Consider the following 26,657-nt stretch of genomic DNA (forward strand, 5'->3'; position numbering starts at 1 on the left):
TCAAATTTATCTCAGGACACTGAAATTAGAATTTCAAATAGTGTGCAATGAAATAGTAGTCTTCTTTTGAATTTTTCCAACCATTTAAAAATATAGAAACAGGTAGTGGCCCAGATTTGGCATACCCATAGTTTCCCATAGTTTGGCAACCCTTGCCTTAGCATGAAGAAGAAAAATATTGTAGTGAGTAAAGAAGGTTGAGAGAGCTATTTTTCTCCCTACCCAAGGCTGTAAATTACAAGACTGGATAGTGAAGGAAGCACCTCCTGAGTCTAAAGTATTAAGAGTTGCTAAAATCTTGGTCTTGAGAAAATTGAAGAAAAAAGACCAGAAGAATATATGCCTACACATTTACTTACCTTCAGAAGAAAACTTATTTCACATAGAATTTTTATTTCCTAAAGACATGCCAATATTTGTATATATTTACAGTTTCACTTCCTCTAAACAGCCTTCTCTAATGGCTCCCTACCCTCATCTAGACAAAGTTAGTTAAAGAAATGGAGGCTTAAGAGCTCACAAGAATTGAAGTTGTAATTTAGGATGCATCAAAACTTATTTTCAAGTAATAGTCAAATCTGAGCATTGAGGAAATCATTAGCTATATGTCATAAGTTCAAAGTGAAACTGTGCTGTTCTCAAATGGGAATAAACTCTGGCCAGTTATAATAAATTACTCATGTGGAAATATTCCTAGTTCATGCTAATTATATCAGGCCTGTCAATCAGAGAACATGTGCTTAGACATTGCCAGTTTACGTATATGAATAGCTTTCCTAGCAAGCGCCTAACAAGGTGCATTCAAGGTTCTCACAGGGTAACGGCCCTCAGCCTGTTCATGGCTGACATGGTATAGTTTACTTCAGCAAAAAGAGTTCTGCACATTTAGTGAGGACGGAGATGGAGAGAAGTTAGAAACTGGTCAGCCTCCTACGTGCAGATGGTCATTGGACAATTCAGTTCCTCCGGCTCTTTTTTAGGAACCCTCTGATCCGTGACCTTTGGAACTGCTTTTATTCCCATCACAGCCACACTAGCTGTGTGACCTCAGGGAGTTCCTTTCCCTTCTTTAGGTTCAGATTTCCACATTTAAAAAATTCAGGCTTTGGACTGGATGCTTTGGGCTAGATGCTCTGCTGATCTCTTTCTCTTATGTTCATTAACTCTGGCAAGTGATTATCTGTCAGAGTAAAATCAGGAGCAAGATCCTAGTGAATGAATTTGCTGATAGTTGTTCCCTGTGTGGCATATGTCTTGATAATGCAATACACAAATAATTATATTGGGTAAAGTTGTTTTCAGAGGTGGATCTCAAGTGAAGGTTGTTTTATGCTCTAATCAAGAGCGTTTAGCTAGAGCTTTTTCTGTAATGATGTGTAGGTAACTAAAAGTGTTGAAGGAGTCACCTCAGTGGGCTCCAAGTCTATAAAGATCTGGGGTTGTATGGGCTCTTTCCTGGGAGACTTGGGTCAAACCACAGGGGACACTGAGGTAGTTTGTATTCCTACTTCCCTTCTAAGGTTGAATCCCACTCCGGGACCAAACTTAATGCTTTAATATTGGTATCTCCAGTGTCTCTGTGCCTCCCCGGAGACCACTCGCTTTAGCCAAGCTGGTGGCTTTTGTGTATAAAGGCTGAGTAGTGAGGCAGTCTGTTTACAGAGCCCCGAAGGGAGAGGGGGTTCCATACCCCAAATGAGAACCATTTTTCATGCCTTCTTTGCTGACCTCGCTGTGGACCACTCAAGATACGCGTTGCTGGCACCCAGCCTCTGTAGAGAAGCCTGTGTAACAGAAGGCATGTGGTCAAACAGCTCAGCATGGGAAAGCCTCCGTTTCGCAGATGCCCAGGGTAGAATAGTTCTTGTGGGTGAAGTTTCCACAGACTTTGAGGACTTTCAAAACAAAAACAGAAAATGGATGGCAGGTGCTTTCCTCTTGGTCCTGTGTGGTTGTCCAGGCCCCAGCCCCGTCTGACTTGGTATCTCTCTTCAAATTGGGAGGTGTTGCTATTGCTTGTCTCTACAGGAAGCTTGTACTTTCAGGAAGTATAGGGTAGTGGTTTAGAACACAGACTCGGGAGCCAGAATTGGGCAAGTTTCTTAACCTCTCTGTATCTATTTCATGGGGTTTCTGAGGATTAAATGTGTGAAGACATTTAAAGCCCTTAGAACAACTTCTGACAAATAGAAAACACTTTATGGTGATGGTGGTTATGATTATTATTGAGGAAAGAGATGAGGGAAGTTAGAAATTGGTTAGCCTCCCAACATCAGATAACTTCACGATATCAGATGGTCATTGGACAATCAGTTCCTTCGGCACTCTCTTAGACGCTTGGACTTTTGGGGTTACTTTTTTTTGCCATCATAGCCACATAGGACCTTTGGATATATTTGGTGTCAGATTCCGTAATCTTTGTCATATAGTCAGCAGGAGACCTGCGTTTTCCTCCTATCACACATGTAACCTGGACTTGCAGTGTGTTTGTTCTACACACAACCTTTGAATTCATTTCCATGACGTTGAGTGCGTAGTGGTTGGTTGGCATTCTGCTAATACTTCCAGGACCTCCAGGTATGGTTGCACAAGTTCTGCACTGCACAACTCCAGAGGACCACTCTTCACCTCAGTACTAAACTCTGCTTTGTACATACTCAAATCTAAGACATCTTAAAAACTCAAGTCAATCAAAAGGACCTGGTACAGGGTTCATATGTAGGCAGGCACCTCTTAAATAGGAGTGCTTTTTAAGATAATTTTATTCCACGATGACCTCATAAGAAAAAGTATTTTCCTTTGTTAATTGCAGTAAAAGCAAACTCTTTACACACACACTAATATGACTACCATGGAATGGGAAATTATTAAGTATTGAAAAATAAAACTGAAAGATAAAATCTTCTGATGGGTTGTGGCTTGGTTTCTGATTATGAAAAAGAAAGAGGCTTATCCCATCCATGAAAGGCTGATTTCATATGTAGATACAGTAGGTTATTGAAAAATTTCTTGGAACTGAGGGAGGAGCCTTTGAACTCCAATTAAAATAAACGTCCCCATGGACTTAATTGATATCTGAAATTCCACCATCAAAAATTAGTTCCTTTTGGGGCCAGCCCGGTGGCATAGTGGTTAAGTGCACGCGCTCTTCCTCGGCGGCTCCGGGGTGGTTCGCAGGTTCGGACCCCGGGCGCGCACCAATGCACCACTTGCCAAGCCATGCTGTGGTGGCATCCCGTATAAAGTAGAGGAAGATGGGCACAGATGTTAGCTCGGGACCAAGCTGCCTCAGCAGAAAGGGGAGGATTGGCATCAGATGTTAGCTCAGAGCTAATCTTCCTCACCAAAAAATAAATAAATAAAAAAATAAAATAGTTCCTTTCACTCATATATTCCATGCAAATACTTTGGATATTTATTTTCATTAGTCATTTACCCTCTAGAGTGAGTGAATGGACCAGGCATGCTGATAAGAAAGGATTTCACAGTGAATGTAGAGAGGATATAACTGTACTGAACAGCTTACATAGCCTCTCCATGTGGGGAGAAGAGCCCCCAGAGAGAGGACATGGTGAGCTGCTACATGCAAATACTGACCATTCAAAATTGTGCTGGCATAGACTCTAGAATTAACCAAAAGTTCAAGGACTGATTAGAAGTGTTTGCTCAAGATTTTTGTAAAATTAGGATGTTCTCAGAAGTTAAATAAAAACTGTCTTTCTCTTACTCAAATGAACAGAATTGATGTTGCGTTTTTCTTTCTTTAGGGCAGGGAAACCTGCCGCCATGCCTGGCCCTCTGTAGACATCCAGTCAATGCCTCTGGGGCAATATTATCTCTACCTTGTTGTTAATATTTTTACTTTTAGGTGCATTTATTTTATGCTGAATTTATTCCTGGGCCATACGTTTTTGTCTCTTCAGTTTCTTCTGGGATATCTTTTTCTTCTGTACAACCTCCTCTTCTGGTTTGGGAACAGTTTGCTGTTTTCCAGTAAGGATCCTCTCAGTGTGGCAGGGTGAGCTCACGGAGGGGCTAATGAGACTATGAGCTCCGTAAGTGCGGGGCCCACTTTGAGGGTCTTGTTCTCCTGGATGTGCTCAATGACCAGAGTCTCTACATCAAAACCCTTAAGTTCAGCATTGCTCTCTGCATTTTTAAGCATGTACAGCAAAAATTCGGTACTCTTACTGAATCTTGGAACTTGTGTCCAGCCCCACTGTTTGGCCTGGGCACACCTACCAACTCCAGCATTGTGACGATGGAATGGCTTGCATTGCTTCTGTAAAGTAACATCTTTCAGAGACTTGGTGGCTTTTTGGATATGTGTATCCTCCCTGGCCTGGGTAGTTTCATGAGTGTTCTTAAAGTAAACATGAAGATTTGAACCTCTTGATTTGCATGATTTTGTGGAGTTTTCTGAGTCAAATGAATAGCAAACCATTTTCAGAGACCACCTCAGGCCACTTACGGGAAGAGGAAGCTATCTCCAACTTATTTTGCCAGAGGATAATGAAGTATATTTTGAAACAAATTTTAGGAAATGACCAGATTCCTCTGTGGATAAATCGGCTTTTCTTGATGGAACACAGCTGAATGCAAAGCCATTATTACTTCTGGTGGCTCCTCCAGCCCCTTAGCTTCCACCGCAGGACTGGTGCTCTGGCCACCACCAGTGGTTGTACGTTTACTCAAGCAAAATTAAAGTTCTTAAGCCAATAATTTTGTCATTTAGAATATTTATTTTCTCATTTCAGAAAGTGGATGTCACCAGCAGGGCTGTGATGGAAATAATGACTAAAACAATTGAATACCTTCAACCCAATCCAGGTAAGGAATCACTTAATATGGTCAGGGTATCCCTCCAGGTAACTTTTAGTTTCTCTTTGATAGATAGTTTAAGTTTGGTGTACTTCTACTTCCTCAGCCCACTTTTCTGGAGGTTCCGTGACTTCAGGTATCGCACTTTGGGGAGGAGGACTTTATAAGCCTCACACTGAAGTCACCAGAGGGTTCTGTAGTGTTCTGTCTGACTGTGGTGTATTTAACAAACAGCATTGTGTGAACAGCTTGGGTGGCACATAATATCAGGGTAGCTACAAGCTGTTACTAATGGAACTTTAATTTTCAAGGGACGGTAAGAAAGAAAATTGGGATAATTTTAAGATAAGACATAGTAATTCCCAGAAGGTGTGAAAAAGTAGGAAGTCGAATAGTTTTTGTGAAATACAGAGGTTTTCTGCTCAAATAGCATCACTGAAGTCTTTGGAGAGTTGTTCTGTTTTTTTCTTTTAATTTTTTTTTTTTTTTTGAGGCAGATTAGCCCTGTGCTAACATTTGTTGCCAGTCTTCCTATTTTTTCCTCCCCAAAGCCCCATACATAGTTGTATATCATAGTTGTAGAGTTGTAGCTCTTCTATATGGGACACCACCTCAGCATGGCCCGATGAGTGGTGAGTAGGTCCGTGTCCAGGACCCGAACCGGCGAACCCTGGGCCGCTGAAGCGGAGTGCGCGAACTTAACTGCTGTGCCACTGGGCCGGCCCCTGGAGAGTTGTTCTTAATTCTGATTCTTCTGCAAGAACATCACAGATCAGCATTTGTTCCTGCTAACCTGTTACACTAAGAGAAGGAAGTTACAATAAAAATAATGGAGCTCTCCTTGAAAAGAGAACCAGGCAGAACTGGGGCAGTCTCTTTAGGCAGGAGGTGTAACAGAGCAAAGCAGCCTACATCATGGACCTCCTCACTCCTCTTCTTGTAGAGCAGTTCCTAACTGCAGAGTGTAGAAACTTGAAACAAGGCTGAATGTATTTATGTGAGATATATGATTATTTGGAAAACTGCTTACTCTTGAGACTAGTTTCTTTGGGAGTTTCAGGTTGGGATTCCAATGTCTGTGGTGGTCCTAGGGAAGATGGGCCAGGCACTGTGTCAGCCCCCATATGTTTGGATGCTGAGCATTAGTGGGGAAGAGATAAGAAAAGGGGAAGGTGTGGGATAAGAGGAAGTGGGCAAGTGCAATAAAGTCCTGACTGACTCTCTACCGCCTCCTGCTGGCTGTAGCCTGCATTCAACCTTTATTCACCTTGGACAGCGCAGCTGCTGTTTTGAAGATAAACTTTGTGGGAATAATGTTCTCGATTTTTTTTTCTTTTTCTTGAAATAAGTAAGAGATAGGATTATGTGAGAAAGTAACATACAGAAGTAAGTATAGTAAGGCTGTCGGAATCAGGAATTTAACTGGACCAAATGGTTAGCAAATTAGGCAAAGAATAGCAAAAATCAAATTTCTGATTTTTACCCAGAGCCTTCTTTATGACCTTTATATTTTACAGAAGTGAAAGGCTCTCTCAGATGTACATCTGTTCCTTAGTATTTAAATAACTGTAATTGGTCAGGTTCTGAAAAGAGAGCTGTTCACTCTGCCTCGCCATAAGATATCATTTTATAGGGGCAAGAAATTTCTGTCTTCATCTTTGTGTAGAACTCTGGAGTGCTCTCTGATTTCCTGGTATTTACACATGAATTGTGTTAGTAACGCATTGCTGTGGGGCTAAGATAAATATAGGGAAGGGGAGGAAAAATATAGTATTTAGTGAGCACTAATGCGTTTTCGATACAGTGCTAGTTATATACACTGTCTCATCTCAAAAGTAACCATTTTTTCTGGTTGTAAAAATAAAACACAGTTAAGCAATTCGTACTATGAAAAAGAGGCTAAAAATCCATTGTAACACAAACTCTCAGTGGGAACCCATGTCTTCCTGAGTATAAAAGAACGATGCTCTGTTGTGGCTAGTTGCAGTACGTTGAATAGTATGTCCCCCCCAAAAATTAGGGCAGCCTAGAACCTCAGAATGTTACTTTATTTGGAAATATTTTCAGAGGAAATTAGTTAATGATCTTGAGAATAACTCATCCTGGAGTTAGAGTAAACCCTAAATCCAAGGACTGGTGTCCCTATAAGGAGAGGAGAAGACACAGTGAGAGACAGGGAAGACCAGTGAAGACGGAGGCAGAGGTGAGAGTGATGCTGCCCCAAGTGAAGGGGCAGCTAGAAGAGGCAAGGAAGGAGTCTCCCAGAGAACCTCTGGAAAGAACCAACCCTGCTGACACCTTGATTTTGGTCTTTTGGCCTCTTGAACTGTGAGAGAGTTACTTTCTCTTGTTTTAAGTCACCTAGTTTGTGGTGATTTGTTAGGGCAGCACTAGAAAACTAATATAGGAGGCTAGCATCATTTTATGCAGGTAAAAACAAGGGCCAGAAAATTTAAGAAGCTTTCCCAAAGTTATCCACCCAGAAAGGGCTGAAGCCAAGATTGGAACCCAGGTCTCACTGCCTCCTAAGCCCATGTACTTTCTGTTGCACGATCCTGCTTCTGAGAAGAATGGGTTCAACTTCATGGAGGTGCAAAGGGTCCTCCATCTTCAGAGTGCGTACGACAGAAATTCAGAAAGGAAACAAATTGTGGGACTGGGACTTAATTTTTCCTTTAATAAAAAAGATAACAGGAGAAGGTAATTGGGAGAGATTTGAATTTTTAGAAATGCTACATTTTTTATCGAATGCTTAATATGCTAATTAGCTGCCAACATATTGGTTTTATGGTTATTTGAAAATTGAATGGACATCTGCTACCAAGGACAATTAAGGGCATCACCAGGCAATCCCAGGTTGGTTTCAGAATAGCAGTTATTTATGGGCAGACCACATATGTATGCAAATAAGTGTCACCCAGAAGAGTCTAGAACAAAACAAAATTTCGTATAATCATTCTACAGAATTTAGACAATTGGTATTTAGTTGGTTTATGATAGATATGACTTAGTTCCCCCATGAATTTCTTGCCCTGAGAGCAGACGCTGGTTCTAGTGCTCGTGAAAGGTAGCTGGTCAAGTACCCTTGTTCAGAACCGAAGTGTCCTTGAGAAGGGGATGCAGGAGTCTAGCAAACACCCAGAGGCACGTAGTCCTTGGGCACAGAAGAGCAGAAGGAATATTCCCAAACTCGTGCAGGCTGGTAGATACTTTGACCACTCAGCCTCTCAGTGACCCCAGGAGCTGGATCAGCCAATATGGATCACTGTATGCTGGTCTCGAATAAGCAAGATCAGCACAGAGGCTGTCGCCAAGTAACGAATTTACTTGGACAGGCCAGTAGAATTAGTGGAAATTAATTGCTTTGAGGGTACTTTGAGAGTATCTTGTATTAGATTAATACTTTAGGAGACTTTCTGGCTTTCTGATCTTGTGGTTGTAGAGCATATACATCTTTTATATTCTCGAAACTCAGTTCCTATTGAAAACGATGATCAAAGAGAATTTGATTAATTTTCATCAATCTGTAGATATGCTCTGTGTAGGCCCCACATTCACTCTAGCCCGCTCCTGGAGTGATATTTTTAAAAGACAAATCTGATCATATCATTATCTTGCGTAAAACCCTTCAGTGGCTTTTCATTGCTTTTAGGATTAAGTTTTACATTTTTAACATGGCTTAAAAGGCCCTCCCTACATGGTCAGCCTTTCCTTTCCCCTCCACCTTGCCAGGAAAACAGTTCCCTCAAGTTGGCATAAAGGTCACTTAGCAGCCTTCCTTGACCCTGGACTATCTTAGGTTCCCCATCAACGTCCCTCTCACGATCCTGGCTGCTTTTCCCTGGTGACATGTGACACACTTACTGTAATTATGTGATGTGTGTGCTTTTGTTTGTCCTCCCTTGTAAGGACAGGACTGTGTCTCTCTTATTCACTCCCACAGCACCAGACCCCCAGACCCCCAGCTCAGTTCCAGGTGGCCAGTGGCACTTGGATATTTGAATAAATGAATTATGAAGCACAGTTGACAGTCAGGGGCTAATGTAATAAAACTGCTGTAACATAAAGGAGAGAAGGAAAAACTCTTCCTTTTCTCTAAACCATTGGCTCTACCCATGTAACCAACATTTATCAAGTGCACTTACTTTCATGCAAAGACCAATTCTAGATGTGGTGGGAGTAGAAACGGGACCACGGTTGGGTCCCTGCTTTCCGGGACTTCACAGTGTAACAGCGTAAGGTACATAACTCTGAGGAGAGTGGCCCAGAGGGCTTCACAGCTAATTCCTTCAGGAAATTCCAGCTAACTGATGAGGTGAGGAAGGGTGAATGGGGTCATGGGTCTACAGGTGTGCTCTGTGAGGCAGGGCTTTCAAGAACATAGCACAGAGAACGGTAAAGTCTTTCAGCTTGGACTGTGAAATTATTCTGACAGGAATAGCTATAAACCAGTACAAATTTCCAACCTGTTTAGATAAGAAATAATTTGAACATGAAAAGTACTGTGTACTAATTCCATTCTACCGATTGTGAGCCCCGATTCTCATGGTATCTAAGAGTAAGATCATCAGAGAAGATATGTCAGTTTTCTTATATGAGTATTTTGATGCCCTGTGGAGATTGAAAAAGCACTAAATCAGCATTGTCCAGTAAAAATAAGATGCAAACCACATGTGTAATTTTGAATTTTCTAATAGCCACATTGAAAAAGTAAAAAGAAAGGTAAAACTGATGTTAATAATATTTTATTTAACCCAGTATATCCAGAATTTTAACCAATATTAAAAATCTTTGAGAAATTCTACATCCCTTTTTTTTTCTTGTACTAAGTTTTGAAATTCGATGTGTGTTTTATACTGATAACACATCTCGGTTTGGACAAGCCACATTTCAAATGCTCAGTAGCCTCCTGTGGCCAGTGGTTCCCATAATGGACAGCACAGGACTAGAGGGTTTGCCATTCAAGCTATTTATTAAATTTTGATATATGTTGGATGTTTAGCATCTTGGTTTATGTATATTGGTGGCGGTTTCTTCAATAGAGAAATGGAATCTTGATTTTGGATCAGAATATCTTTAAGTGTGTTTGTTTTTTAAACTTTCTACAAATCTGCTTCTTGGCACTGTAGTTCAGATCTTCCCCTTAAATAGAATAACAGACATGGCTGGATGGGCTGTGTTTCCTTCCCAGAATACTGGTTATGACAGAGGCTTTTCAGTTTGCACTGAAAAGGCATTCTGACCCTGAAATCATAATCCTATACAGATTTCCAAGCTGTGTAGATAAAGAACAGTTTGATCATGAAAACACTGCACACACTCGAGGTTTTGGTTCTCTACAGAAAGACTTTTCCCTTGAAAGGCCTGTATGGTCCAGCTTTCTCCAGCATGCTGAGATGTGGGTATAAAATCGGGGTCATTAGCTATCTATTCAGAATTTTTTAATAATAATTTCAAATCTCATTTGTAGAATGTTTCCTGTGGAAGTAAAAGTAAGCTGTATTAATTTTAAAATATCTCATTAATCCCTGGAAAGACATTACATAAAAATTATTATACTTCTTTCCCATGGACTGTCCTCTTAAGCATCTCCTTCCAGAGATGAATAACTACAGTGACTGTAAGATATTTGGCGGCAGTAGAACTGAAAATCAATATATATATATTATTTGGCATTCGTGTGTTCAGATCCTTGGCTCCCGCAGAACTGAATTTGCTGTTTCCTGGAGGGCGGAACCTGAGTCGTAATCATCACCCTCTTGTCTTCCAGAGCTCTTAGCATTGTGCCTGGTAGGTGGTTTGCCCTCACTGTGTCTGCTGAATATATCCACCCTTTGCTTAAAGAATAAGGGATGTGTACTGAGGCTAGTACAGAGCTTTTACTTTTCCAAATCCTGGCACTGAAAAATAATGAAAATGCATAAAGGACAGATTACAAAAGTAATTGTGAGGAAAATGTCACTAAACTTCAGAGGAATAGGGTCTTTCAAGGATAAACATATTAAAGAGGAGAGTATAAGTCAGGTGATATGTAGTATAATTCATATACTATGTGTACTGGAAAGGCTGGAGAGTTTTCCTATTTCTACTACAGCTTTGGGAAAAAATATTGAAAATTAGTAGGTTCCTAATATATTTGAGATACCTCAAGTAATCCAGAGTTTTAAATAAGCTGAAACTGGTGGATTAATGATATTCATTTGCTGTGTCTCTGAAGACTGCTAAAGCCAGACCTTATTTAAAATATAATTAAACATAACAGATATTATAGTTTAAAAATATGCATATATATGGGAAATGAAGCTAATGGAGTCTCACTTTAATAGCCCTGAGCTACTTAATGCACTGCGTGCCTGTGGTGGTCCCTGCACTCCCTCTGTCTCTCCAAGTCTGGTCTCCCTCTTGTTCACCCTTCGGCAGCCTCACCAGCCTTTTAGTTTCTCCAGTGCTTCAAGCCCTTCCCTGCGTCAGGACTTGGCACTGGCTGTTCCCTCTTTCTGGAATGCCCCACTTGCCCATTATGTAACATCTGTCTTCTTACTCATCCTTTCTGCCTCAGCTTAAATATTACCTGCTCTGAGAGGCATTCCCTGAGCTCCCGTCTAGATCAGGTCCTCTCCAGAGCTGCATTCTTATACTACCTTCACATGAGTCTCCACACATCTGTCCAGCGGTTCCCCATTTAGAGTAAGGTCAAAAGTCTTCATCATGGGTTACAAGGTCCCATGATCCGACTTCATTTTCTGCTCTCCTGCAGTCTCCATCCCACTCCCTCTCCACCAGCATCGCCAGCTTTCCCACTGTCCCTCAAACACACAAGCGCCCTCATTCATCTGGACCAAGCCAGTCCTTCTGCCCGAATCACTTTCTCTCCGGGTCTTCCCTCAGGTCTCTTGCTCCAATACCACCTTATTTGTGCAGCTTTCCTGACCATCTTGTTTAAAACATCATCACCCCTCATCACTCTCTAAGACCTTTCCCTATTTTGTTTATCTTCATGGCACTTACCACTACTTAAACTTTTATTAAATGTTTGCTTGTTAAAGCGTGGCTTGTCTCTGCCAGCATCATGTAAGTGACCTGAGTGTAAGACTGTTGTTTGTACACTGCAATCAGAGAGCCCTGTTCTTATCTTTTATTGCACTTAGCACGATATTTCCTTTTCTAGGTTGTTTTTATTTGTTCAATATCCTGCCTTCCTTCATTCTTACTCCCCTAGTTTACATTCTCCACATAGCAGCCAGTTCATTCCATTAAAGATGTAAATCATATCTCGTCACTCCCCTGCTTATTATTCCCCTGCTTATTATGGCTTCCCAGTGAACTGAAACTAGACTTCCTGGCTACAAGGTCCCGTGTGATTTGGCTCTTGCTCTGCCCCTGAGCCCATGTTGACCTCTGTGCACTCTTACTGGCTTCTTTCTGGTCGTCATGCTCAGCTTGTTCCTGCCTCAGATATTTGCACAGGAAGTTCCTCTGCCTGGAGCGCTTTTCTCTGGGCTCCCGTTGTGGCTGCTCCTTCTGGTCACTCCATATCCAGGAGTGAGAGAGATTCTCCTGCTGGCCTAGAAGAAGCAAAGTGCCATGTGTGACTGCCTAAGGAGAGGGCCGTGTCAGGCAGCTGAGAGCGGCCTCCAGGACCTAAGGGCAGCCACTAGCCGACAGCCAGTGAGAAGCCAGCGCCTTCAGTCATAGCACCACAAGGTAGTGAAATTTGTTGACAACTTGAGTGAGCTTAGAAGCAGGTTCTTCCCCACTCGGGCTTCCTGATAACATGGCAGCCTGGCCGACAACTTGATTGTAGCCTCGTGAGACCCTGAACAGAGAACACTGTTGAATTGAGCCTAGACTTACAACCTACAGAAAGTGTGAGATAATAAATATATGTGGTTTCAAGCACTAAATTTGTGAAACTTGGTTACACAGCATAAAAAACTAATGCAATATGACTGTTTGTTCCCCAACCAGAGCCCCTAGTTCAAGCATGTCACTGTCTACTGGGCCATCAGGCCATTTGCACTTATCACTTTTGGCTTCCTGGATACCTTACATTGAAGCAGGAGGTAGATTGGGAAAGCCTGTCACATCTTTTCAGCTCAGGATGAATTCTCCTGAACCCCCTAGGGAGTGGAAGGACACATCCACTCGATGCTAAGACTGCAGATGTCTTTGAAACATGAGACAATGAAAAGCACTTGGCACAGTGCCTGACACTTAGTAGGGGCTCAAGAAATGTCACTCACCTTCTCTTCCCAGGGGCCAGTAGCCCTCCTCAGGGCATATCAGGTGGTTATCCAGCAATTCCTCCACAGACAAGGCCTCCAGGAACAAGTCCCTCTGCAGGACCTTCCGCACAACAGTATCACGGTGCCAAGAGCCCACCCTCTATCTTCTCTGAAAACCCCAAGAAGCAGAGGCTCATGATGGTAGTACTCAGAGAGTTGTTATTTTTCAAATCGCAGGAACCGTTTTACACTCCTGTGGTGTAACTGCCCGCTCTCCCAGGGCTGTAAGGCCTGTGTTGGCACCTTGCAGCACCCCATGCGGAGGTGGGCAGTGTTCGTTGTCCCATCTTGTGGGTTCTTAGGGCTGCTGACTGTGTACCGTGGAACAGTGTCTGAAAATACCTCCCTGCCACCTCCCACTCAGCAGGGGCACAAGAGAGCTCTGTTGTCTTGGAGGGAGGTGTTATATAAGTACCATTATTTGGGTGGAGGGTAGCATGATCCAGTACTGAAGTTACGTATTTATATAACTCAGCTGGCAAATCTTCCTCTTCCCTTTCTTCAATCCTTTCTAATATTTAACTTCAGGAGAAACTACATAGGTGTGAGGAAATGTACCTGAGTCTTCATTACCATATAAATCTTTTGCATTCTTTAATGATTGTTAGTTTGCAAGGCTGGGGAACACATTCCTCACAGTGCAGGGAGCGTCAGAGGGCTCATTTCAGACTTGCAGATGTTCTGAGATTTTACTCAGGAAAATTAGGCAGTTACACGCAGTCATCACAGGTTGCCAATGTGAAATATATGCTAAAATGTTATTTATTACATACATTTTTTTGCAAGTATTAAGCCTCAAATCTAATTTAGTGTGACTTGGGGATTTATACTCATATTCCAATTGTAATCTCTGTACTAGACTTTGCAAATTTAGTCAGAACAATTCAGAATTAATTTCTTCCTTCGACTAAAAACTCACTGACCCTTGATAGATAAGAGTTAAGTAGAATTTTAGCTGTTAGTGGCCATTTCAGTGAAATGGCTATCAACTACAATTTTCTCCAGCCAAAACGGGGAAAGAGGAAGAAAGAACTAACATTTGTTTAGGGCCTGCTTTGATTTCGTATATCATCTCATTTCACCATCACAACAATTCTGTCACTAGGTATTATCATCTCTTACTTATAACCAGGCACAGTGAGGCTGGAAGGGTACGCAACTTCTCTTCCCCGCAGAGCTGGTGAGCACAGAGCTGCTATTTGAACCCTGTCCTGTGTTATTCCTTGGATAGCACGTGCCCTTGCCTTAATTAGTGAGAAATTGTAATAGATTCTTTCATAGGAGAATGCACTTCTAATTTTTTTATCATCAAAAAGAGGCTGTATTTTCACATTTAAATGCCACTTTAGTCCTCTAAATTTTAACAATGCATATTCGCAATGTTTGTTATATTTAGTAATTAATTATTCTTAATGGAATTTGATACTTTTCCGCAAGAAGGGAGAATAAATTACCTTTTTGTTTTCCTTGACATAGCTATTTGATCTTATTGAAAAAAAAATCTTCTTTTTGTAAAGACCGTAAACAGAAACCAGATCATTAGGAAATGGTCTGGCTGTAGTAGTCATTCTTATAGAAATAAAAACAACAAAAAGAGGGATTTTAAAAAAAGGAATAAAGTTAAAATCTTTACATTAGAGTCTTAAAGTAAGACCTGTTGGTTTTGATCTCAGCAGTGGTTTTACAAAGGATGGGTTTCATTGGTTTTGAAAACTTATGTTAAGGTTCTACGCACACTGGGATAGATACCATCTATTCATTTGCAAATGACCTAGTCCACTTATCCTACTGGATTCTAATGCATGTATGAGAGATTTTTAGATTTGAAAGGCATTACAGAGATCAGATAAGCCGGCCTTCTTATGTTTGAGGTGAGGTGGCAGAGGTCCTGAGAGGTTATGCAGCTTGCCCAAGGTCACGCGAAAGGAGAGCCCTCCAGTCTTCTAACTCATGGTCCAGCCCTTATCCTGCTTCCTGAGTTGCAGTATCTATCACCCCTCCTCACCTCTGCATTTTGAAACACCTACCAAGTGTAAATATAGCTAAAGCTTTACACTTTGCTGCTGACAAGTCCTAATTTGATCTATTTTAATGAAGATGTAATAAAGCAGTGAGAGCTGGAGTGGCATTCTGTGATGAGAATGGGCTTTTGAGACACACCCAGGATTCAAAATCTGCTCAGCTTCTTGTTGCTACATGTCCTTGGGCAAGTTACATAATATCTTTGTGCTTCATTTTCCTTATCTGTAAAATGGAGAAACCAAACCTGTCTCTTGTGTCATTGGGAGGATTAAAAAGATGATGTATGTGAATTACACATAGTAGATACTTCTGAAATGATAGCTGTGGTATGAAACATGGTCCTAATCTTCAATTTTTCAAAGATATTTTAGGGCTCTTTCTAAGTTTTAGACCAGATGGTAGCATTTATGAATACTAGTACAAAGCATTAAGCATTTGTCCGCTAAAGATCTCTGCTCTTTTCAGCAACTAGGTTTGGTTTCTGTAAGATAAGTAGAGATGACAAAGGAATTAAGTCCCCAAAAGCAGTGAAAGGCTTCTCGAAAATTTATTCCATCTCTTTGGATGGATGCTAAGTCCATTAGGTTTCCCCTAACAGTCAGAACCCGGAGATATGACTTGGAATGCTGTGGCCATCTCTTCTGCCTGAATCTGTCAACTGTTTTCATCAACACACGGCAAGGGCGGGGGTTGGCTTTTCTCCTTCCCTGTTGTGACAGACAGATGCCCTGTCAATATGTTTCCTTATTTGAAATTTTACAGTTGAAGAGGGAAGGAAGCCACTCTTAAGAGCATAATACAGGAATTTAAAGCAGGTTGTAATTTTTTTTATTTACAAAAGGTCTTTCCCCAAACGCTCCTGTCATGATCACTTAGGGTAGCGAGGAAGACGAGGTGCAGAAGGAAAGACTCACTGCTCATACCTGCCCCCTGCAGCAGTGAACACCCATTTTCACCACCTCTGTACCCCTTCACCCCTACCCTGTACTCACATTTGTGCTGAGCCTCTTCATTGCAACTTCCCATTCCACGAAGACTACTGGTTTCCAGAGCTACAGAAATCCCCATTTGCTGTAATCTTGATTTTGAACCATAGTAAATGAAACAAAAAAAAGAAAAAAAAGGATGACATCAGGACTCCCTATTTTTGTCCTTAGGAAAAAGAACATTTCATCCTCTTCCATCATTGTCTTTGGGACCAAACTCCCGTAGAAAACACCACTTTTGCCTTGTCCTCCGACGCTTTGGATCCACATGTCCTGACATTTCACAGAACCTTATAAAAGGAGTCTCAAGGGTTTTCCTGCAAATGTCTGTGAAAACCTCAACACCCCCTCATATTCGTGTACCGCATCCTGTTTACAAATATACAAGGAAAACTGCTGTTTCTCTCTACACTTCACCCACAGAACACTTCTGACACCAGATGTTTGGGTTTTCCCCACACCAGCCAATTCTCCAACTCCAGCTGGGTGTCCTGCAATTCAGTTCCATTCTGACACTATCTACCTGGAATTAGCATCAGATCCCACAGGTTAAGGGCTCAGTGCCACAAGACTGTCCCCACTTCAGATGCCAATCCCAAGTCTGAGGCTCTGGCACTTTTCACCCCCTCCTTGGGTTTGATAATTTGCTGATACAGCTCACAGAACTCAGAGAAAGACTTATTTAACTTTTACTGGTTTATTATAAAAGAAGCAACTCAGGAACAGCCGAATGAAAGATGCATAGAGCAGGTATGGGGAGGAGTACAGAGCTACCATGCCCTCTCCATGCATACCAGCCTTCCAGTATCTCCATGTGTTCCCAGCCAGCCTGGAGGCTCTCTGAACCCTTTAGGTTAGGATTTTTATAGAGGCTTCATTAAGTACCATGATTAAATCATTGGCCGTTGGTGATTGAATCAGCCCTTTTCCCCTCCTCTGAGGTCAGAGGTCAGGGAGTGGGGCTGAAAGTTCCCACCCTCTGATCACAGGATTGGTTCCCCTGGTAACCAGCCCCCACCCTGAGGCTATCCAGGAGCCTTTACCCACCAGTCATCTCATTAGCATACAGAAAGACACTTATCACTTCAGAGATTGGAAGGTTTCAGGAGCTAGGTGCCAGGAAAGGGACGGAGACCAAATCTATATTTTTTATGTCACAAGATGCGATGGATGGAAGTGCTAGCACAGGAATACCTTTTCAGATACTGTCAGGAACCCATGGCTTGGTCATCATATTTAACAATGATAAATCTGAGTGGTGTATATATAAGTGTGTTATGTTATTCTCTATACTTCTTTGTTTATTTGAAATATTTAGTCTTTTTTTTTAAGTGAAAAAGTATATTTCTTAGCCACCACAGATGAGAATTAGAGTGCAGTAAAATTCCTCACCAGCTGGCGGGTTAACCAGCGGTATGCTTCTCAAGGTTTAACAACCGTCTCCCTGGAAGAAAAGCCTTGATTTGTAGTGTTTTCCAGTTTCTGAGTTGCAAAGTCTCCCATGGCTTTTTTAAGGTACCGACATGACATCACTGAATGTAGACTAGGAAAGAGCAAGTCACAATTGGCTCCCGCAAGCCAGCACTGGCTGCCTCTGGCACACCACTGGGTGACACTGTCAAGGGAGAGTAGCTCCCACAGGTAGGTAGGCAGTAAACGCTCAGTAAATTAGTACCTGTACACAGGCGTGGGGAGAGCTCCAGAGAATGGACGATGTTAGGGACCTGTCTCTTCTTTATTTCTGAAAATCTTAGATTACACATTCATCAGTTGATCTCATATTTATGTGCTTATGGAAATAAAGCACTTCATCCATAAAATATCATCACCCAAGGATTCAATCATGCATGCAGTCAAGAAACTTTATATTTCTATTGAGGCTTTTTTCAAAGTTAATTTTTTTTCAGGTGACTTTATCCAAGAAGAATAAACCCAGATGGAATCTTTATAAAGATAGAACACTTCAGAAATCCATGCAAAATGAAAATTATTTAATAAAAGATTTGCTCATAAATGTAGGAATTCAGCTAGTTCTTAAAAGTTAGTTTAATGTGAAGTTGGTTAAAATAATCAAATATAAGAGCATGGTATATAGTGGGTTGAATAGTGTCCCCCAAATTCATGTCCACCCAGAACTGCAAAATGTGACCTTCTTTGGAAATAGAGTCTTTGCAGATGTATTCAAGGTAAGGATCAAAATGAGGTCATACTGGATTAGGGTAGTCCCTAAGTCCAATGACTGGTATCCTCATAAGAAGTAGAAAAGACACAGATACAGAGAGAATGGCATGTGAAAACAGAGGCAGAGGTTGGAGTGATGTAGCTAAAAGCCAAGGAACTCCAAGGATTGCTGGGAGCCACCAGAAGCTAGGAAGAGGCAAGGAAGGATTCTTCCCTAGAGCTCTCAGAGGGAGCGTGGTACTACCAACACCTTGATTTCAGACTTCTAGCCTCCAGAACTCTGAGAGACTAAATTTCTTTTGTTTTAAGCTACCCAGTTTATGGTACTTTATTATAGCAGCCTTAGAAAACGAATACAGACAGTAATAAAACATTTATTTCAAATTGCTCCAAAGTTCCTATAACACTTGATTTAGGGGGTTTTCATAGGCTCAACCAGACAATTCGTCCCACATGGCTTGATTAGGCCTCCTCTGGCGTTGCATTAACTTGGAAGAATATTAAAACTGGAGGCGCAGCATGCTAGCACGGTAATGCCATGCATTTTCTTCAGTGGGGTTCTCAGCAGTCCATACAGCAGTCAGGGTTTATTTCCTGGCCCCCCCAGGGACAGCTCAGGTTCTAGAGAATGAGAACACAATAGGTTACAGGGGGGAAGGAGTTTAGAAGTCCCATGTCCTAAATAGGAATCAGTATCACTTCTATCACTTGTCACCACTCAGCTCTCAGCAAGGGATATGCCCAGTTACAAGATTCACTGCACTTAGGGAAGCCCAGAATGGAAGCATCCCACCAAGTGTTGATCATTCCTTCACAGTCCTCCCAGTCCAGATGTAGTGTATCAATCAGAAGTCATTTTTACCATAAGCAGCGTTGCCTGCTAACAGGTGATATTTTACCTTTATCATGTTTTCAGGAGAACAGAGCAAGAAAGTTAACCGAAATTCATATTCATTCACAGAGAAGGAGAAAAGATTTTAACGTTTTATTCATAGCCTTTTGCCCAGCAAAGTAAACCTAGACTAGAAGCTTGTTTCTGTTAAGTCAACGCTATAGCCTCTATATTTAATCCACAGACACAGTGGTGGTGGGAGAGTGAGGAAGGAGTGGGAAGGCAGAATTTTCTGAATATCGTCTCGTGCCTTCCTCCCCTCTTACCGACTCTATTCCTTTAACCTAGATGAGACTTTCTTGTCCTCGTCCTTAGGGTTATACTAGAGGCAACATTTGATATTTATATCTGGACCCACCAACTCTAAGAGCTGTTCTCTTGCCCAAGATAATCTGGGAGTGCCATATTTGTTCAGTTCAATATAATTCTTAGTGAACCTACTTTCCATACAACAAAGAATTTATCATGTTGGTTATAGCCTCCATTTTACTGAGTATTTCTTTGAATGCCAAGCACAGTGCCAAGTACTTTCCAAACATCATTTCTTATCCTCACAATAACCCAATGAGGAAGCTCTCATTTTTTTCTCTATTCTGTAGAAGAGGAAACCCATTCATTTTTTTCTCCAGTTATCTGCCACATTTATTCTAATGTGGTGTTCTGAGCCCTAGGCACACATTAGTAAATGACGCAGGTCAAGACTCCACCCTCATGGAGCCCACAGTCTAGTGGGAAGAGGTTGACAGGGAATAAATACCCAATGTCAGGTGGTGATCAGTGCAGTAAAGAAAAGTCAAGGGTAAGGGAGACAGAGAGTGACTGGATGCAAGATCTTGGTGCACTTGGCGTGCTCAGGGAACAGCAAAGAGCACAGTAGGAGGAGGAGGTCGTGAGGGCCAGAGCATATAAGACCTTGTCACTGTTCTGAATGACAAGCAAGTAGGACTCTGAATGACATGAGAACACATTAAAGGGTTTTGAGGAGAAGAGAGACATGAAAAGAACATTGGAAAGGACTCCTATTTATAATAGATTATAGGGAGCAAGAGTGAAAGCAGGGAGGCCAGTAGGAGCCTCTTTTAAATTTTTTTATTTATTTTATTTTTCCCCCAAAGCCCCAGTAGATAGTTGTATGTCATAGCTGCACATCCTTCTAGTTGCTGTATGTGGGACGCGGCCTCAGCATGGTGGGAGAAGCGGTGCGTCGGTGCGCGCCCGGGATCCGAACCTGGACCGCCAGTAGCGGAGCGCGCGCACTTAACCGCTAAGCCACGGGGCCGGCCCAGGAGCCTTTTTTAATAATCCAAGCTAGAGATGATGGTGGCTCAGAGTGAGAAGTGGTCTGATTTTGGATATGTTTTGAATGCACAGCTGACAATTTACTGACAGATTGGATGTGGAGTATGGGACAAAGAGAGGCATCAAAGATGACTATAAGGTTTCAGGCCTGAGCAAGTAGAATAGTGAGTTGCATTCACTAATATGGGGAATACTGTAGAAGGAACAGTTATGCAATGATTGTGGGAAATCTAGAGTTTAGCTTGAACATGTTAAGTTTGAGATGCCTAAACATCCTAGTGGAGTTAAGGGGGTGTTGAATACATGAGTCTGTAACACAGTGGAAAGGTCTGGGTGGAGAGAGAAATTTGAGAAGCATCAGCTCACTGATGCAAGGAGGTTAAGTGATTGTTCAGAATCAATAAGAGATGGGACTCTGATGTCCACATTTGCTTGTCCGTATCTCCAGAGCATCCTCAGAAACATGTTCTGTGATCCATCCTCTTGGATATTCTAAATCTGCAGGGCAGAGGTGGAGGTCTCAAATCTGTGTTTTAAAAAAGTTTTCTAAGTAATTCTGCTATACACCAGGTTGACAGCCACTGGTAAAGGCCTGTAGAAAAGGATTTTTGAATTTTTTCTTTGAGCCTTGTGGAGACATGGAGGTTTCCACCTGCAGCTTTTAGTCCTAGAGGATTTGATGGAGTGGGAAAGAGAACAGCTTTGGAGTCACAGACCTGAGTCTGAATTCCGTCAGTAACTGATGAGAACTTGGACACATTTTCCAGTCTCCCTGAGCCTCCACATCCTCAATCTATGGATGGAGCCCATCCTTCTCTCTGCAAATGGGAATGATACAGCCAGACCCACAAGGTGGTGGTGGTTGTGAAGATTAAGTTTAAAGTGTTTATGTAAAGCTCCTGGCTTACGGTAACACTAATTAAAGGCTAATTCTCACCTACCAAATATAAAACCACCAGAAAACCTTTGTAGAATTTTGTTTCATCTTGATTTTGGGGGGAATTTTCTTCCCCTTCGTCCTGTTATTTAATGACCTAGGCTTCAAGATTCCAGGTGTTTTCTTCTTTATTATGGTGAGTAATGTTCCGTTGTGTGTGCGTGCGTGCATGCACATGTGTATATATATGTGTGTGTGTATATGTATATATATATGTGTATGTGTATATGTGTGTGTGTATATATATATAACATTTGTGACAACCTGGAAGGACCTTGAGGGCATTATGCTAAGTGAAATAAGTCGGACAGAGAAAGACAAATACTGTATGACCTTATTTACCTGTTGAATCTAAAGAAACCAAACTCATACAAACAGATCAGATTGGCAGTTGCCAGAGTCTGGGGAAAGCGGGTGGGTGAAATGGGTGAAGGTAATCAAAAGGTACAAACTTCCAGTTTTACGATAAATAAGTCCAGGGGATGTAATGTACAGCGTGGTGACTATAGTTAACAATACTGTTTTGTACATTCGAAAGTTGCTAAGGGAGTAGATCTTAAAAGTTCTCATCACAAGAAAAAGAAAAATTTTATATGTGAGGTGATGGATGTTAACTAAACTTATTGTGGTAATCATTTTGCAATATATACATATATCAAATCATGTTGTACTTCTTGAACTTAACACAATGTTATATGTCAATTATATGTCAATAAAACCGAGGAAAAAAAGACTCCAGGTGTTATCAAATAAGCTCCCTCTCTTTATTCAAACCACCATCTTTTCAGCTCAAGATCCATCTGTTATCTGTTTAGTACAACCTCATGGATATTCTGTTAGACTTTGTATTTGCTGAAATTGGAACACTTCTACATTTCCTCTCCAAAAATCTTCTCTTTCTCTTGTGTCTTCATCTCAGATTTGTATCATCACCTCCCCAGTGGTTCTCAACCTTGGCTGCACATTAGAATCACCTAGAGGACTTTAAAAACAATCGATGGCCAGACCACCTGTCAGACCAATTACATCAGAAATCTGGGAGTGGAACACAGGCCTCAGTGTCCCCCCCCCCCCGCCGAATTCTTTATTGATCTATAACATACCAAAAAATCAAGTTTCCAAATACACCAGGTACTTCCATGTGCCTTTGCTCATATTCTCCAGATGCCTAGAATGTCCTTTCCCATCTCTCTGTCTTTACAGCTCACTTTTGAGCCCAGCTCAAGTGTTTCGTGAGCCTTCCCAGCCTTACTCTTCTAGGCAGAATTCATTCCTCTTTTCTGTGATGTGGATACATTATAACCTTAGCCACAATATGGCCCACATCTGCCTCATATCACAGTGAGTGGAATGCTCTCTGACTCTCTGACTGGACTGTAAGCTCATTGAGAGCAGAGGCTGGGCCTTGCTTCTCTCAGAGTCCCCTAGCAGAGTCCCTTTCACACAGTAGGTGCTTAATAAAGACTTGTTCTTAAAAAACAGATTTTTGGTAAATACCAATTCAATCAGGCAGTGCAAATTCAGGATTTTTCTTTAGGGGGGGATACATAATTGTTTCCAGTGTAAGTTACTTATTGATTCTTATTAATTTAATCTTTTTAATCCCCTTAGCTAGGGCTCATAATTTAGATTAGGAACCCTCTTTTGTTGGGGGAAATGAGAGCCTATTTCTTGATTCTGGGAGATTGTATGATCAGTTTCTTACCAGTTTCACATCAAGCAGTTTTTCATGGCATCATTTAGAGATGAATAGCTTCCAAAGAGCCAGTATTAATAACAGTGAATGGGAAGTGGGATTCCACCCTTCCGCACTTTAAGAAATGGAGTCAGAAGAAATGAAAAGGCCCGACAGTGTCGGAATTCTTAAAATCTAGTCTGTGTAAGGGAAACGCAGGGCAGATTGCCATCAGCGTGACTTATTCTCCCAAATCATCCTGTCAGATCACAGAGTTAGTGTGTAATTAGATCTTATCAGCATCCTCTAGCCCCATTTCAGAGCACAATAGGAAGTCTTTTTTCAAGGATTTGAAAAAATGATGTATGCAGAAGAATTTTATAAAAAATTAAAACTTTTAAATGAAATCGTTCAGCCCACAATTAATAAGTAAGCACCTGCTATATGCTCAGCCCTGTGCTAGAATTCAGTAGGACGTGATTTCTGGACTTGCAGCAGGAAACAGACATGCAGAAAAGAGAAATAAAGTATCGTGTGAGATACGGTCAATGTTTGTACAGGGCACAGGGAGACATAAAGTGGGGAAAGGGGTCACTTGGAGGCAGTGGAGGTAAAGGGTGATTGGGAAAGACTTTGTAGAGAAGGTGTGCTTGGAGTTGTGTGAGGCACAGAGACAGAGGGAAGGCCATTCCAAGAAGGACAGTTCTAGCAACTTCAGGAAACGGCCAGGAGTTTCCTATGGCTGAAGGTCAGGGTGTGCTTTTTTTGAGAAGTTTTGTGTCCAAGAAGAATTACTTTAAGAAAGGGAACTTGGAAGAGTTTTGGGAATTATCCAACTGTCTCCTTTTTCTCAACTTTTTATGGATGAGGAGCCTAAGACCCAGAGAGGTTAAGTCAGTCATCCAAAATTACACAGCAAACTTGCTGTCCTGTCTGGCACTCATAGAAATAGCCAACATTTATTGAATGTTTATCATGTGCCAACATTGTCACATACATTATGTCATTTAATCCTTACATCAGCCTTACCCACTGAGGAGGAGGTACCATTTTACAGATGAGGTAACTGAGGCCCAAAATCACCCAGCAAGAAATAGAGCCAGGATTTGGACTCACACAGCCTGACTCCAGAGTCTCTGTCTTAATCCCGCTTGGTTAAATTGGCTCTCCTTTCTGGTGGTGTTTGTACAATTAGCGGCTAACTCCTACCTACAGTTATTCTCATTTATGTCTATCTGGGTAAATAAAGGCCCAAAAAGTGGAGCTGAAGAATCAGAGAAAGGTCACCAACCAGCCCTGACCCAGGTGACTGAACTTAGGAATCTAGAAAGTAGGCAGGTCCCTGCTGAAGCAGGGCTGCAAAGGACACTGACGTGGACGGGTATGGAAGGTGGTTGGCTCTTAAGGTTACTGCCTCCGAAAGTTTGCCGCAAAAGGCCTGTGGTGGGCCTGGGGTCACCGTTGGTCAGCGGAATCAGCATTCGAGAAGAAGAGCCGGATACAGAGTAGGGAAGAGCGAGGCCGAGCCGAAACCCATTTGCACCTCTACACCTGCCTCACCTCCTCTAACCAGTGACAGGCTTCAGAGTGCTATGGCTGCCACTTTGCTTTCGGCTCCCAAATCTTGCACAGCCTCTCTTTGGACCAATTCTAATTCAGAAACCTGTGGGGAAGGTATTCTGGGAAATGTAGTTCCCCGTATCACCAAGTTGACAGTAGAGCAGCCAGCACACCTTCTCATAGAAACGAGAACGCGGAAGAAAGGAGTGCTCTCCTGGTCTCCGGTGCCTGTTGTGCGTGTCTGTGCTAGTTACTCTTGTGGCTGTTGTCCTTGAATACTGATACCCTTGTGAATGAGAGATTTATCAGGCATACACAGCTAGCAAGATGTGGAGCCTGGATTTTTACCTATGTTTGTATGAGCCCAAAGCTAATGTTTCTTTTAATGCCCTGTGCTGCTTTCCATGAAAGACAAGACCTAACGGTTTGTTTTCCTGTTTGTTCATTTGGATTAAGAAATAAAAATTTAAAAAGCTAAGACTGAGCAGAAGTACTGAGTTTTCCCAGTAGTTACCACACTAGTTACCATACTAGTTATATTTCCAGCTAGTTACCAGAGTTGATAAACAGCTTTAGGAGAGACTGAGCAGTGACTCACACGGACACTGCTTTTAGGTCAGAGGAAAATAACTCCGTGGGCAGGCAGGTGGGCAGAGCTCCTGTTTCACTCCCAGCAGAGCCCTGACCTCCCTTCAGCTGTGCCCAGAATTAGAGCGCTCGTCAGGGATGCTGCAGATTATGCCTTAGAGTTGGGAGCCGATTCAGATTGAGCCTTGGCTGCCCGTGTGTCTTCCTTAAAAGATAGCATAGATTTTGAGGCCATCTTTAGCAGGGGACAGGACAGTGGGAGCCCCTTTTTGGAATAAATGAGCCTTTTCTGGTCATCCTAATTTCACTTTCTGCTGTTTGAATTCACCCGATACATGATCCTTCCAAAAATCACCTAGAAGTGGACTCATCAAGACCTTTCCTCTGATGATGTTTTCTGATGGGCTTTCACCTGTTAATCCTTATTAACTTTTTCTCTTCCCAGCCAATCCTCTTTACACCAATGAACGTATTTTTGGTAGAGCTTTTTGGTTGAAAGACCCCCGAGGTTAGAGCAGTACCCAGGTTGTCAAGATGCTATGAACGTTGTTTATCCAGTTCAGCCACTAAGTTAGGCCTCCTGAGGGGAAAAGAAGTGGGAAATATTTTAAATTTAGTTTTTTATAATGGAAGTAATACTTGCACATGTTATTTAAAAAATCATATAGTTTTGGAAAGCTTTTTACAAAAAACTGCAGATCCCCTGGAGTTGCATCTCTTCCCCCTCATTTCTGTTTCCCAGAAGCAACACTTTCAAGACCCTTTTGGCTGTTTCTTTGGCTGTTTTTACTTCTCATCTTGAAATGACGTGCTTTTGTTGCTCCTGCTTGGTTTTCCAGTTTTAGGTGTTTTCTGTTTGATTCCCTATTTGGAGATAAGAGTTGGTTGCTCCTTTCTGTCTTCCCGTTCTTCTACATCCTTTCCCTCTCTCATTTCACCAGGATGTTTATAGCATGATTTTTGCTAGATCAGTATACGGTATTTACATTTTATGCCCTTGTAAGCTTGTATAAAGCTGAAACACATAGAATAATATGACTGTATTTCCTTTCTTGTACAACCTTTTTGTTTTTCCTAGAGTTGCTTTATTTTTTATTTTCTTAACTTTTTGTGTACCTTTCACTAATTCTTTCCCAAACCCTCGGCCACACCTATGAATTTCCTCCTGATACATTGAAACATGTCAGATGTTAATCATGTTTGAGACACCTGATGCTGCATTCTGGATTGGTTGCTGTCTTAGTTTGGGTTCCTCCAGGAGCAAACCATGAGGCAAGGATTTAAGCACAAGTGGTTGATTTAGGAGGTGATTCCAGGGAAACCTTGTTGGGGGAGTAGGGACGGGAAGGAGGCCAATGAAGGATGCATTATAAAGCAAGGTACAGTGATGGACAGCTGTAACCTGAACCCA

The 26,657-nt window shown here is 41.8% G+C and overlaps 1 protein-coding gene and 1 pseudogene across 1 annotated transcript in view; one reads left to right on the forward strand and one right to left on the reverse strand.

Annotated features, from left to right (window-relative positions):
- Nucleotides 1-26,657, forward strand: part of SH3GL2 (SH3 domain containing GRB2 like 2, endophilin A1) — a 204,494-nt gene that overhangs the window by 162,400 nt on the left and 15,437 nt on the right. Inside the window, exon 3 of the mRNA XM_058565861.1 lies at nucleotides 4,758-4,830. Within this exon, the coding sequence (XP_058421844.1) occupies nucleotides 4,758-4,830 (73 nt within the window). The remainder of the gene's footprint in view (nucleotides 1-4,757; nucleotides 4,831-26,657) is intronic.
- LOC131420088 (large ribosomal subunit protein uL22-like) lies at nucleotides 3,891-4,444 on the reverse strand (annotated as a pseudogene).

This window comes from Diceros bicornis, chromosome 22, assembly GCF_020826845.1.
Source record: "Diceros bicornis minor isolate mBicDic1 chromosome 22, mDicBic1.mat.cur, whole genome shotgun sequence".
Lineage (NCBI taxonomy): Eukaryota > Metazoa > Chordata > Mammalia > Perissodactyla > Rhinocerotidae > Diceros > Diceros bicornis.